The 13648-nt window shown below is 45.5% G+C and overlaps 3 protein-coding genes across 3 annotated transcripts in view; 1 reads left to right on the forward strand and 2 right to left on the reverse strand.

The window, feature by feature from the left end:
* The window catches only part of lats2 (large tumor suppressor kinase 2), a 124039-nt gene extending 118320 nt beyond the window's left edge, over positions 1-5719 (reverse strand). Inside the window, exon 1 of the mRNA XM_084314014.1 lies at positions 5568-5719. The gene's annotated coding sequence lies outside the window, so the exon portion shown is untranslated. The remainder of the gene's footprint in view (positions 1-5567) is intronic.
* A 220-nt stretch (positions 5720-5939) lies between these two features.
* Positions 5940-12581, forward strand: sap18 (Sin3A-associated protein). Its single transcript, XM_084314510.1, has 4 exons — positions 5940-6115; positions 7565-7674; positions 10459-10581; positions 12021-12581. Exons 1-4 carry the CDS (start codon positions 6044-6046, stop codon positions 12181-12183), a joined length of 468 nt encoding a protein of 155 aa, XP_084170636.1. The 5' UTR covers positions 5940-6043; the 3' UTR covers positions 12184-12581.
* A 68-nt stretch (positions 12582-12649) lies between these two features.
* Positions 12650-13648, reverse strand: part of ska3 (spindle and kinetochore associated complex subunit 3) — a 48537-nt gene continuing 47538 nt past the window's right edge. The window contains exon 15 of the mRNA XM_084314400.1: positions 12650-13391. Within this exon, the coding sequence (XP_084170526.1) occupies positions 13186-13391 (206 nt within the window). The 3' untranslated portion in view covers positions 12650-13185. The remainder of the gene's footprint in view (positions 13392-13648) is intronic.

Here is a 13648-nt window from a genome sequence, read left to right on the forward strand (position 1 = left end):
AGTACTAGAGGCTGCCTACCTGAGATGAAGTGAGTACTACAGAGGCTGCCTACCTGAGATGAAGTGAGTACTACAGAGGCTGCCTACCTGAGATGAAGTGAGTACTACAGAGGCTGCCTACCGGAGATGAAGTGAGTACTACAGAGGCTGCCTACCTGAGATGAAGTGAGTATTACAGAGGCTGCCTACCTGAGATGAAGTGAGTACTACAGAGGCTGCCTACCTGAGATGAAGTGAGTACTACAGAGGCTGCCTACCAGAGATGAAGTGAGTACTAGAGGCTGCCTACCTGAGATGAAGTGAGTATTACAGAGGCTGCCTACCTGAGATGAAGTGAGTACTACAGAGGCTGCCTACCGGAGATGAAGTGAGTACTACAGAGGCTGCCTACCTGAGATGAAGTGAGTACTAGAGGCTGCCTACCTGAGATGAAGTGAGTACTACAGAGGCTGCCTACCTGAGATGAAGTGAGTACTACAGAGGCTGCCTACCGGAGATGAAGTGAGTACTAGAGGCTGCCTACCTGAGATGAAGTGAGTACTACAGAGGCTGCCTACCAGAGATGAAGTGAGTACTACAGAGGCTGCCTACCTGAGATGAAGTGAGTACTACAGAGGCTGCCTACCTGAGATGAAGTGAGTACTAGAGGCTGCCTACCTGAGCTGAAGTGAGTACTACAGAGGCTGCCTACCTGAGATGAAGTGAGTACTACAGAGGCTGCCTACCGGAGATGAAGTGAGTACTACAGAGGCTGCCTACCTGAGATGAAGTGAGTACTACAGAGGCTGCCTACCTGAGATGAAGTGAGTACTACAGAGGCTGCCTACCTGAGATGAAGTGAGTATTACAGAGGCTGCCTACCTGAGATGAAGTGAGTACTACAGAGGCTGCCTACCTGAGATGAAGTGAGTACTACAGAGGCTGCCTACCTGAGATGAAGTGAGTACTAGAGGCTGCCTACCTGAGATGAAGCGAGTACTACAGAGGCTGCCTACCAGAGATGAAGTGAGTACTACAGAGGCTGCCTACCTGAGATGAAGTGAGTACTAGAGGCTGCCTACCTGAGCTGAAGTGAGTACTACAGAGGCTGCCTACCTGAGATGAAGTGAGTACTACAGAGGCTGCCTACCGGAGATGAAGTGAGTACTAGAGGCTGCCTACCAGAGATGAAGTGAGTACTAGAGGCTGCCTACCTGAGATGAAGTGAGTATTACAGAGGCTGCCTACCGGAGATGAAGTGAGTACTACAGAGGCTGCCTACCTGAGATGAAGTGAGTACTACAGAGGCTGCCTACCTGAGATGAAGTGAGTACTACAGAGGCTGCCTACCGGAGATGAAGTGAGTACTACAGAGGCTGCCTACCTGAGATGAAGTGAGTATTACAGAGGCTGCCTACCTGAGATGAAGTCAGTATTACAGAGGCTGCCTACCTGAGATGAAGTGAGTACTACAGAGGCTGCCTACCTGAGCTGAAGTGAGTACTACAGAGGCTGCCTACCTGAGATGAAGTGAGTACTACAGAGGCTGCCTACCGGAGATGAAGTGAGTACTACAGAGGCTGCCTACCTGAGATGAAGTGAGTATTACAGAGGCTGCCTACCTGAGATGAAGTGAGTACTACAGAGGCTGCCTACCTGAGATGAAGTGAGTATTACAGAGGCTGCCTACCTGAGATGAAGTGAGTACTAGAGGCTGCCTACCTGAGCTGAAGTGAGTACTACAGAGGCTGCCTACCTGAGATGAAGTGAGTACTACAGAGGCTGCCTACCTGAGATGAAGTGAGTACTAGAGGCTGCCTACCCGAGATGAAGTGAGTACTAGAGGCTGCCTACCGGAGATGAAGTGAGTACTACAGAGGCTGCCTACCAGAGATGAAGTGAGTACTAGAGGCTGCCTACCAGAGATGAAGTGAGTACTACAGAGGCTGCCTACCGGAGATGAAGTGAGTACTACAGAGGCTGCCTACCTGAGATGAAGTGAGTATTACAGAGGCTGCCTACCTGAGATGAAGTGAGTACTACAGAGGCTGCCTACCTGAGATGAAGTGAGTATTACAGAGGCTGCCTACCAGAGATGAAGTGAGTACTAGAGGCTGCCTACCCAAGATGAAGTGAGTACTACAGAGGCTGCCTACCTGAGATGAAGTGAGTATTACAGAGGCTGCCTACCGGAGATGAAGTGAGTACTAGAGGCTGCCTACCTGAGATGAAGTGAGTACTACAGAGGCTGCCTACCTGAGATGAAGTGAGTACTACAGAGGCTGCCTACCGGAGATGAAGTGAGTACTACAGAGGCTGCCTACCGGAGATGAAGTGAGTATTACAGAGGCTGCCTACCGGAGATGAAGTGAGTACTACAGAGGCTGCCTACCTGAGATGAAGTGAGTACTAGAGGCTGCCTACCTGAGATGAAGTGAGTACTACAGAGGCTGCCTACCTGAGATGAAGTGAGTATTACAGAGGCTGCCTACCTGAGATGAAGTGAGTACTACAGAGGCTGCCTACCTGAGATGAAGTGAGTACTAGAGGCTGCCTACCTGAGATGAAGTGAGTATTACAGAGGCTGCCTACCGGAGATGAAGTGAGTACTACAGAGGCTGCCTACCTGAGATGAAGTGAGTACTACAGAGGCTGCCTACCTGAGATGAAGTGAGTATTACAGAGGCTGCCTACCTGAGATGAAGTGAGTACTACAGAGGCTGCCTACCTGAGCTGAAGTGAGTACTACAGAGGCTGCCTACCTGAGATGAAGTGAGTACTAGAGGCTGCCTACCTGAGCTGAAGTGAGTATTACAGAGGCTGCCTACCGGAGATGAAGTGAGTATTACAGAGGCTGCCTACCGGAGATGAAGTGAGTACTACAGAGGCTGCCTACCTGAGATGAAGTGAGTATTACAGAGGCTGCCTACCTGAGATGAAGTGAGTACTACAGAGGCTGCCTACCTGAGATGAAGTGAGTACTACAGAGGCTGCCTACCTGAGATGAAGTGAGTACTAGAGGCTGCCTACCTGAGCTGAAGTGAGTACTACAGAGGCTGCCTACCTGAGATGAAGTGAGTACTACAGAGGCTGCCTACTTGAGATGAAGTGAGTACTACAGAGGCTGCCTACTTGAGATGAAGTGAGTACTACAGAGGCTGCCTACTTGAGATGAAGTGAGTACTACAGAGGCTGCCTACCTGAGATGAAGTGAGTACTACAGAGGCTGCCTACTTGAGATGAAGTGAGTACTAGAGGCTGCCTACCTGAGATGAAGTGAGTACTACAGAGGCTGCCTACCGGAGATGAAGTGAGTATTACAGAGGCTGCCTACCGGAGATGAAGTGAGTATTACAGAGGCTGCCTACCAGAGATGAAGTGAGTATTACAGAGGCTGCCTACCCAAGATGAAGTGAGTATTACAGAGGCTGCCTACCTGAGATGAAGTGAGTACTACAGAGGCTGCCTACCTGAGATGAAGTGAGTACTAGAGGCTGCCTACCTGAGCTGAAGTGAGTATTACAGAGGCTGCCTACCCAAGATGAAGTGAGTATTACAGAGGCTGCCTACCTGAGATGAAGTGAGTACTAGAGGCTGCCTACCTGAGATGAAGTGAGTACTACAGAGGCTGCCTACCTGAGATGAAGTGAGTACTACAGAGGCTGCCTACCGGAGATGAAGTGAGTACTAGAGGCTGCCTACCTGAGATGAAGTGAGTATTACAGAGGCTGCCTACCGGAGATGAAGTGAGTACTAGAGGCTGCCTACCTGAGATGAAGTGAGTACTACAGAGGCTGCCTACCTGAGATGAAGTGAGTACTACAGAGGCTGCCTACCGGAGATGAAGTGAGTACTACAGAGGCTGCCTACCGGAGATGAAGTGAGTATTACAGAGGCTGCCTACCAGAGATGAAGTGAGTATTACAGAGGCTGCCTACCGGAGATGAAGTGAGTACTACAGAGGCTGCCTACCTGAGATGAAGTGAGTACTAGAGGCTGCCTACCTGAGATGAAGTGAGTACTACAGAGGCTGCCTACCTGAGATGAAGTGAGTATTACAGAGGCTGCCTACCTGAGATGAAGTGAGTACTACAGAGGCTGCCTACCTGAGATGAAGTGAGTACTAGAGGCTGCCTACCTGAGATGAAGTGAGTATTACAGAGGCTGCCTACCGGAGATGAAGTGAGTACTACAGAGGCTGCCTACCTGAGATGAAGTGAGTACTACAGAGGCTGCCTACCTGAGATGAAGTGAGTATTACAGAGGCTGCCTACCTGAGATGAAGTGAGTATTACAGAGGCTGCATACCTGAGATGAAGTGAGTACTACAGAGGCTGCCTACCTGAGCTGAAGTGAGTACTACAGAGGCTGCCTACCTGAGATGAAGTGAGTACTAGAGGCTGCCTACCTGAGCTGAAGTGAGTACTACAGAGGCTGCCTACTCAAGATTCTTCAGTAGTTTCTTCCCCTTCGGATTTCTATTTTTTATGATGTTCTCTCTTTCTTACAGAACCGTATTTGTATGTCTTGTATGTCATAAATGTCTTGATGAATTGAAAATGGGGGACCCTGATGTAAACAAGACGAAAGTCTCTCTGGTCTGCATGCCCTGGCCTTAACAATTGAGCTGTACTGTACTGTACCCATTCTGCAATCTGTTAATAAAGTTTTCAATCAATCAATCTAGAGGCTGCCTACCTGAGATGAAGTGAGTACTACAGAGGCGATTACCCGATTGATTGATTGAAAAGTTTATTAACAGATTGCAGAATGGGTACAGTACAGTACAGCTCAATACATACAATTGTTAAGGGGATGCAGACCAGAGAAAGACTTTCGTCTTGTTTACATCAGGGTCCCCCATTTTCAATTCATCATAACATATATGACATACAGATAGACAGTACTGCTACATCTATACATTTATGACATATCAGATTTGCAAATACAGTACTGTTTGTGATACAAAAGTGTCCAGAAAAAGAGTTTATATACATTTGGCGTAGAAACTGTACATTGGAGGAGGTTGGGTGGGTGGGGTTTGGGGTTGCAGTCAAGCTAGTCAGGTCAAGCAGTAGTCTGACTAGCTTGTTTTGAGATGTTTGTAATTTGTTTTTTAGTGCCTTTGAGGTGCTTTGGTACCATGAGGTGCAAGCATAGTCGTAGTACCCTTGAATGAGTGCTCCTGCTAGAGTCTTCAGGGTATTCTTGTTTACCAGAGAGGAGATCCGGTACAAGAATCGCGTTCGTTGGTTGACTTTTTTTATTACATTGGATGCCATTTTGTCACAGGAAAGATTAGCCTCTAGGATGGAACCCAGGTAGGTAATTTCCTCTTTCCTTGTGATAATCACCCACTGTAACCGAGAAGCCGTCGGTCTTGCTGAGTTTGTTATTTGAACCGAAGAGAATGGACTCTGTTTTGCCCATGTGTATTGATAGTTTGTTGTCGGCGAGCCATATGCAGATTTTGCCTAGTTCCGAGCTGAGGGCTTTATCAACCTGTAACTTGTTCTTGTCAGAGACGAGATGAAGTGAGTACTAGAGGCTGCCTACCCGAGATGAAGCGAGTACTAGAGGCTGCCTACCTGAGATGAAGTGAGTACTACAGAGGCGACTACCATCGTTTGGCACCCACCCCTCTCGGTTCACAGCAGCGATCCAACGTTGTTTTCTCTCGGGGTCACGTGGGAAACGATAGAAGGATAATGTGGTGCCCGGTGTTCTTCTGTTCCTACAGCCGGCCACCACACATGTGTGAACCATAGTAAGGCCGCCAAGAAGCGTGGAGGCGTGTGTGTGTGGTGGTATTTGATTAGTATTTTGACTCCCAAAATGGTGGCTGGCAGACGAGAAAAGCTGGACTTGTGTGTCGTCACCTTCGGCTGTTTGCTTTCAGTGATGTGATTGGTTAGCAGCGATATCGATAGTGTGACGCCATCATCACGCGTCCTGGGGGCTGTATGTATGGCGCTAACCTGGTGAAGCTACAACTATTGTCCCTTTTCACTCCCGAGTTGTGTCCTTTTATTATTTGGCTTCACTAAAACCTTAGTCGTTAGGCATGGCTGTAGAATCAAGAGTTACCCAAGAAGAAATCAAGAAAGAACCGGAGAAGCCAGTGGACAGAGAAAAGGTAACTTTAGAACCTAATAGTCGTCGCTAGATAGCCAGCTAGCTAAGCTAATTTGTTTTGCTCGTTCCACCCATGAGTCATTTTAGTACAACTTAGTAAAATGCATACACGAACGAATATGCAAATCACGTTTCAATTTCACATCATGCATGCAAGCCGATAAGTGTAGACAGACAAACGGCGTATTGTATTGATACCTTCTGCAACGAAGTGTGCATAGAGCACATTCAGACGAGCAACTTGCAATGGGCCTGGTCTACAAGATACACTACGCGACCAAGGTACCCATGTACATGTCAAAATACTTCCCAAAGGTCAGTGAATACGGTACCACGATCACAACACCAGAGGGAGCTCCACAAATCATGTAAAACCCAGATTCGGCTCAAACAAGGGACTAAACACGTTTCGCAATTATGCCACATCAATGTGGAACGCCCTACCCAAAGCTGTAAAGGAATGTGAATCACTACCCACTTTCAAAAAACACCTACGTGAGACTGCAATTCGAAACTGGCCCCTACAAATGTCCTAACCTAGTTGTACAGTAAATGACCAAGTAAGGCTTTGTCAGTATTCCAATGTACAGTGTAAAATGTGTGTGTGTCCCCTACCCAACCCCCCCCCCCCCCCCCCCACCTCCAATGTACAGCCCTCACCCAACCCCACCCACCCAACCTCCTCCAATGTACAGTTTCTACGCCAAATGTATATACTCTTTTTCTGGACACTTTTGTAACACAAACTACTGTATTTGCAAATCTGATATGTCATAAATGTATAGATGTAGCAGTACTGTCTATCTGTATGTCATGTATGTCATATATGTTATGATGAATTGAAAATGGGGGACCCTGATGTAAACAAGACGAAAGTCTTTCTCTGGTCTGCATCCCCTTAACAATTGTATGTATTGAGCTGTACTGTACTGTACCCATTCTGCAATCTGTTAATAAACTTTTCAATCAATCAAGGCATGAGACTTCTCCTTCCAGCGTTTCAGAGTCTTTGACTCAGCGACTCGTCTCCATGTCGTGTGTGATCCTTGCCATCAAACGACCTGATCACAAACACATTCCGGTCCTGGATTTGTCCCGAGTGGAACGGCGTCCAAAAGGGAATGGGTTCGAATATAATGAGATTAAATGGCAGGTGGGCACCGGGGCAGCTTCTCAGATCTGCCGATATGAATAGAAAGTGGGGGACCCTGATGTAAACAAGACGAAAGTATTTTTCTGGTCTGCATCCCCTTAACAATTGTATGTATTGAGCTGTACTGTACCCATTCTGCAATCTGTTAATAAAGTTTTCAATCAAACCGAGAAGAGATAGGAAGAGCACTTTCAACGAAGCATTTTGGAAGGTCTATATACAAACCTAGGTCTAGGTGTTACTAGTAATGATGTACCAGTCTTTGTAAACAACAGTTTGGCCTTGTTTGTTCCACAGACCTGCCCACTTCTGCTGCGAGTCTTCACTACCAACAATGGCAGACATCACAGGGTGGACGAGTTCGCGAGAGGAAGTGTTCCACCAAGTGAACTTCAGATTTACACCTGGTAAGCCAATGGATCGATACTGAAGAAATATATTATCTAAATTTGCCCACTGTTGAAAATCTCCAGTTTGATTATTTATTCAGGGGTAGCGCCTTGAGACTTAAAGGGGCACTTCACCAAAACATAATGCAGATTTGTTTTGCACATAATCTCACACATCCAAAACAAAAAAAAATTGCACACATTCAAGACAATTAATGTTAAACGGTGCATTTATATATTGCTTTTGTCCAAAGCACTTTACAATTGTGTTCCTCATTCACTCGCACACAGACGGCGGAGGCGACCATGCAAGGTGCCAACCTGCTCATCGGGAGCAGTAGCCCCTTTCGTGACTGCTGATGCACGCCTTGCTTTGAATACAGCAGTCACTTGCGCCACCTTACTAGCCATGGGAACATTCACCCTGAAGCTCTGGTTATTTACGAACGGTTCGTTATGTCAAAGGTACTCACAGTTGCACGAGGGTTTCACACACAAAAGCGGGGTGGTTTGAAAGCTCGCCGTTGCTAATAAACATTTTAAATAATTCTTATAAGCGAGTAAAAATCAGAGAGCAGCATTGCATGAAAATGGATTTGTCTCTTCCGCATTTTGACATGCCGGAGCGCTGTGATTGCTGGGCGCACCAGGCATGTGACAAAGCAGAAGAGAAGAAGCCAATCACAGCGCTCCGGCATGTCAAAATGCGGAAGGAGACAAATCCATTTTCATGCAACGCTGCTCTGTGATTTTTACTAGTTTATAATTTATTTTTAAATGTTTATTAGCAACGCCGAGCGTTCAAACCACCCGCTTTTGTGTGTGAAACCCTCGTGCAACTGTGAGTACCTTTGACATAACGAACCGTTCGTAAATAACCAGAGCTTCAGGGTGAATGTACTTTGAAAGGCGAGTACCTTTGAAATTTCTGATCAATTTAGAACGAACCGTTCGTGGGCGGTCAGGTGGCGTAACGGAGATTGCGTTCGTCACCAACCCCGGAGTGGCTGGATTCGCCTGTTCGAATCCAGCTCACAGCTCCGGGGTTGTCACCAGCTTGGCTGGCCGTTCACACTAATACAATTGGCAGTATTAGAGGGTGGGAGAAGCTGGCGGGGTGGGTTGGGTCCGGGTCGTTGTAAACAGCGACTCCTACAGTTCGGTCGGGGCCCCTGCTAAGCGCAGATAGGATCTAAGTGGGATAGTGTGATCCTTCCACACGCTACGCCCTCTCAGTGAGAATCCGCGCTGCCAGGTGAAAAGAAGCGGTTGATTGGCTGGACGTGTGTCGGAGGAAGCACGTGGTAGCCTCCACTCTCCCAGACCGACTGTGGGGGGTAAGTGCGCAGCGACCAGGAAGGGGATTGGGAATTGGCATAACGACTAACATTGGGATGGGAGAAAATCGGAAAAAAAAAGAACGAACGAACCGTTCGTAAATAACCAGTGCTTCAGGGTGAATGTTCCCATGGCTAGTAAGGTGGAGCAAGTGGCTGCTGTATTCAAAGCAAGGCGTTCATCAGCAGTCACGAAAGGGGCTACAGGAGCAGTTAGGGGTCAAGTGTCTTGCTCAAGGACACTTTTACAGTAGGAGCCATAATTAAACCAGGAACCTTAAGATTAACAGACTACGGTTTTGAAATGTGAAATTGTTACTTTTGTTGCCGTTTATTGGTTCGGTTCTGATTCACACGCAAAACAAACTTTCTAAACAAAGCCATGTGATCACGCAGGTCAGCCTTTCATTGGACATCATTTAATTCCATACCTGGCAACATTATGCTGTGAAAAAGGGGCTTCATACATGCAGGCATAATTCTTCATTTTGGTAGTTTTGTCCTAATTCCTTTCATCGGAGGCTGACTGCACAGAGATGTAGCCTACGTTCACTCCCGGGTAAGGCGGTTTCTCAATCTAATCTGGCAACACGTATCCGCCATACAAAGCCCCATTTCATTCATGTCACCATACAACTTAATTAAAAACCTTTTTGGTAGAGGCGCCCGAGTGGCATACAGCACTACGGTGAAACACATCGGGCGCCCGAGTGGCATACAGCACTACGGTGAAACACGGCCGACCCGGCGTTCTTTGCCGAATGTCTTCCCCGGTCTATCTCTCATTCCTCCTCCCTCTCTACTGGCCCGGTAGAAAAAGATCAATAACCTACAAAAACATAACTTGTCCGAAAGGACAAGTAACATTTAAAAACTTTTTTGGTAAGAGATTATATATCATATATATATGGGCAAAATAAATCATGTGATCTCCACCTTGTCTTGTTGCACAAATGTTATGAAATGGAAACGGGCTACTATACGTTTTACAATTAACTGTCAGTAATGAATTATACAGCACTTCTAGGATACGGTCACCTGAACTGGCTATTTTGAACAATACCAGCTGCAAAAACAATGTTATGATGAAAAATCACACATTTGGAAATGTACGGGAAACGTCAACAAAAACTGCCCAATCGGCTTCATTACAGGCATGATTTCTCAGGTATTTTCCTGCTTTTGGTCACACCTCAAACAAACGGCTCCAGGGTTCACTTGGAAGTGGACTGAGACCACCCCTAATAGGTGGACCAGGGTGTGGTTGTTTGGTGCAAACCAGAGTTCCATTACTGTGTTCACCCAGCACAAACCAGCCGCACTGCGGGGGTAAACAACACTCCAGGGTTCCATTCAACCAGACTTCATTCAACTGAATGTCTTGGCACTAAGATTCTTATTAAGAATATCTAGGCTCACTGGCTGATCCTGTTTGTCTATCCCTGGTGTTTTTTTCTTCTTACAGGATGGATGCTACTTTGAAAGAGATGACCAGTCTCGTCAAAGAAGTGTATCCGGAAGCCCGGAAAAAAGGCACTAATTTCAGCTTCGCTATAGTCTATCCAGAACCTCAGAGACAAGCTTACAGGTATGCTTCTCAGTGCAGTCTATCCAGAACCTCAGACAAGCTTGCATGTATGCTTAGTGCAGTCTATCCAGAACCTCAGAGACAAGCTTACAGGTATGCTTCAGTGCAGTCTATCCAGAACCTCAGAGACAAGCTTACAGGTATGCTTCAGTGCAGTCTATCCAGAACCTCAGACAAGCTTGCATGTATGCTTAGTGCAGTCTATCCAGAACCTCAGAGACAAGCTTACAGGTATGCTTCAGTGCAGTCTATCCAGAACCTCAGACAAGCTTGCATGTATGCTTAGTGCAGTCTATCCAGAACCTCAGAGACAAGCTTACAGGTATGCTTCAGTGCAGTCTATCCAGAACCTCAGAGACAAGCTTACAGGTATGCTTCAGTGCAGTCTATCCAGAACCTCAGAGACAAGCTTACAGGTATGCTTCAGTGCAGTCTATCCAGAACCTCAGAGACAAGCTTACAGGTATGCTTCAGTGCAGTCTATCCAGAACCTCAGAGACAAGCTTACAGGTATGCTTCAGTGCAGTCTATCCAGAACCTCAGAGACAAGCTTACAGGTATGCTTCAGTGCAGTCTATCCAGAACCTCAGAGACAAGCTTGCATGTATGCTTCTCAGTGCAACAAAGGACACTAAACCAGCATTAAACCAGTTTTAATTCCTTTTTTCTAGGTTTGAGGGCTTAAGAGATTTTATACACCATGTTTCAAGGTCCTAACCCCATATCCTACTTACTAATGATGTCAGTAGTGATTTCTCAGTCCCTGCTGTTCTTCATACTGGATGCCCACAGCCCCTGCCAGTTGGCTACAAAACAAATGTGAAGTCAATGGGGCCACACTTTATGCAAAGTCCAGTCCGGTCTGTACAAGCCCCGAAATAAATTCTGAAACCTACTTTGGGTGCACCGGGGAGTAGGTTTGTGTTTATTTCAGGGCTTGTACAATGTACAGACCGGACTGTTGGACTTTGCATTAGTTTTGTGGCTAACTAGTCGGAGCTGCAGGTATCCCAATAAGATGATTGTGCTGAGAAATCCTGATGGTTGGTAAACAGGACCAGGGATTAATAGGGCAAAGTAAAATATATTGTTGGTTTCCTGTTGGTTGTCAGTTTGGCCATGGGTAGGTAGGGAATTTATTTTATTTTTTTATTTTATTCTTTCCCACGGCGACTATGGATAGGGAATTTCTTTATTTAATTAAAATGTTCACAACAACATGGATGCATGTACTCTGCCAGCATGTTTAATATCCATAATACTAAATGTTTGACTAAGATTTCTATGAAACTTTATTCTAAAAAAAATCGTTTATTTTTTTTAAACTCATAAAATATATTGGGTCGCACCTAAATCGGCAGGGTCGGTCGGCAACCGGAAACCAACTATTAATTTTGTTAGGCCTAGAGATCTCTAAAACCTTCTCTGGTGTGTTTCAGGGTAAAGGACATAGGCAACACGGTGTCGGGCCGTAAGGGTGCGGATGATTCCATGACTTTACTATCTCAACGTTTCCAGATCGGAGACTACTTGGACATCAGCATCACGCCACCTAACCGAGCCCCCCTGATGCAGGGCCCAGGCCGCATGAGGCCCTACTGACAGACACATTTGAGACACTCTGGATTAAAAACAACTGTTGTCCTGATCTCATCCCTGCAAAAGCATGTTAAGGACATAATCTTTTTCACCATTGTAAGCCACTGGGTAAAGCTGGTGTTAGTCCTAAATTGCTTTTATGAGACCATGTTGAGCAGTAATTTTTTTTTTGTATTTTATATACCAAGTGAAGTGTTTTTGGTTTGGTTTTTAAGTCAAGTCGTAGTATGACTGGTGAGTTGTTTACAGCGGAATATAGGATGCAAACCTAGAGGTCATCCGATTAAAATTATGTGAAGGTTTTATACATTTGTGTGGGTTGTCATCGTATAGAGATTGGCAAATGTTTTTTTGTTGTGATTAAAATGTTTCCTTGTGATTAAAATGTTTCCTTAAGAATTTGTAATGTATACTGTAGTGATTTGTTCAAATTGCGTATTGGAGCACAGTATTAGAAAAATGTTCCCAGCACTGTACTTAAATTTATTACATGGTTTACCAAATACACACAGAATATATGCAAATGTACAAATTGACTAATGCATTAGATATTTGGCAACACATTTTACAAGTAATCTGCCAGTTTCTCAAGTCGAAATAGTTTTATCTTAAAGGATAACTGCCCCAAAATATAGCCTATATCTATGTCTTCTATTACCATATCCATACCTGTACACAAAGGTTGAGCAGTGTCATGGGAAGAAACAGTTGTGATTGAGAAGAGATGGCGGGGCTTGAGATAAATCAAATTGCTTACATTTTAAAACGTTTTCAAAACATCCATCAGAGTTTATAACCACAGTAGTGTTGTTCCTTTTACGTCTAACGTTCCAAATTTAAAGTTTTTGGAGAAAGGGTTGGGTTCCATTCTGTTAGCTGGTTTTGTTTTGGAACCAGTTAGTAAAATACCCAGATTTGTTCAGTCAGAAACAAATCCTATATTCCTGCTCTCCTACAACAACCCTAGAACCCAGTCTTTCAAGATTAAAGTTATTCATGATTTTGTTAGGATTTGAAAGGATCTGGATTCAGACGAGATGCTTTCAAACCCCAGCCGTAGTTGGAGAGCAGTCTGTAGACTGCGTTGTTCCCGACCCCCTCGACGTGCTCCAGTCTCTTCAGCTCTTTGAGGCAGAGGAAGTAGATGGGAGCCTTGGTTCCCAGCTCAGCGATCCTCTTCAGGTCTTTCATCAGATAATCAGCTTGTTGTCCTGCAGAGGGCGCCACAGCACATCAGACACAGTAGTTGATCAGACTGGACAGGTATGAGATTTCTGCCTCGATTCAGATGTTGATATTGTAGAGCCTAAACTTAAAGGGCCACTTCACCAAAAAAAACTGATTTTATTTTGCACATCTCACACACATCCAAAAACTCTAAACAGTGCACATTAATTTATTGTGAGTAAATTAGTTTGAATATGGCCACTACTCGTGTTGTTAATTACAGCACAATGAAGTTGTACGG

The sequence above is a fragment of the Notolepis coatsorum genome (genome assembly GCF_963971535.1).
Source record: "Notolepis coatsorum genome assembly, chromosome: 5".
In the NCBI taxonomy this organism is placed as follows: Eukaryota; Metazoa; Chordata; class Actinopteri; order Aulopiformes; family Paralepididae; genus Notolepis; species Notolepis coatsorum.

Excerpts from the sequence above, each read along its gene's own strand:
- sap18 (XM_084314510.1), top strand. The coding sequence starts at position 6,044 with ATGGCTGTAGAATCAAGAGTTACCCAAGAAGAAATCAAGAAAGAACCG. Across the intron at positions 6,116-7,564 it reads AGCCAGTGGACAGAGAAAAG|ACCTGCCCACTTCTGCTGCG; the intron begins GTAACTTTAGAA and ends TTTGTTCCACAG. Across the intron at positions 10,582-12,020 it reads CCTCAGAGACAAGCTTACAG|GGTAAAGGACATAGGCAACA; the intron begins GTATGCTTCTCA and ends GGTGTGTTTCAG.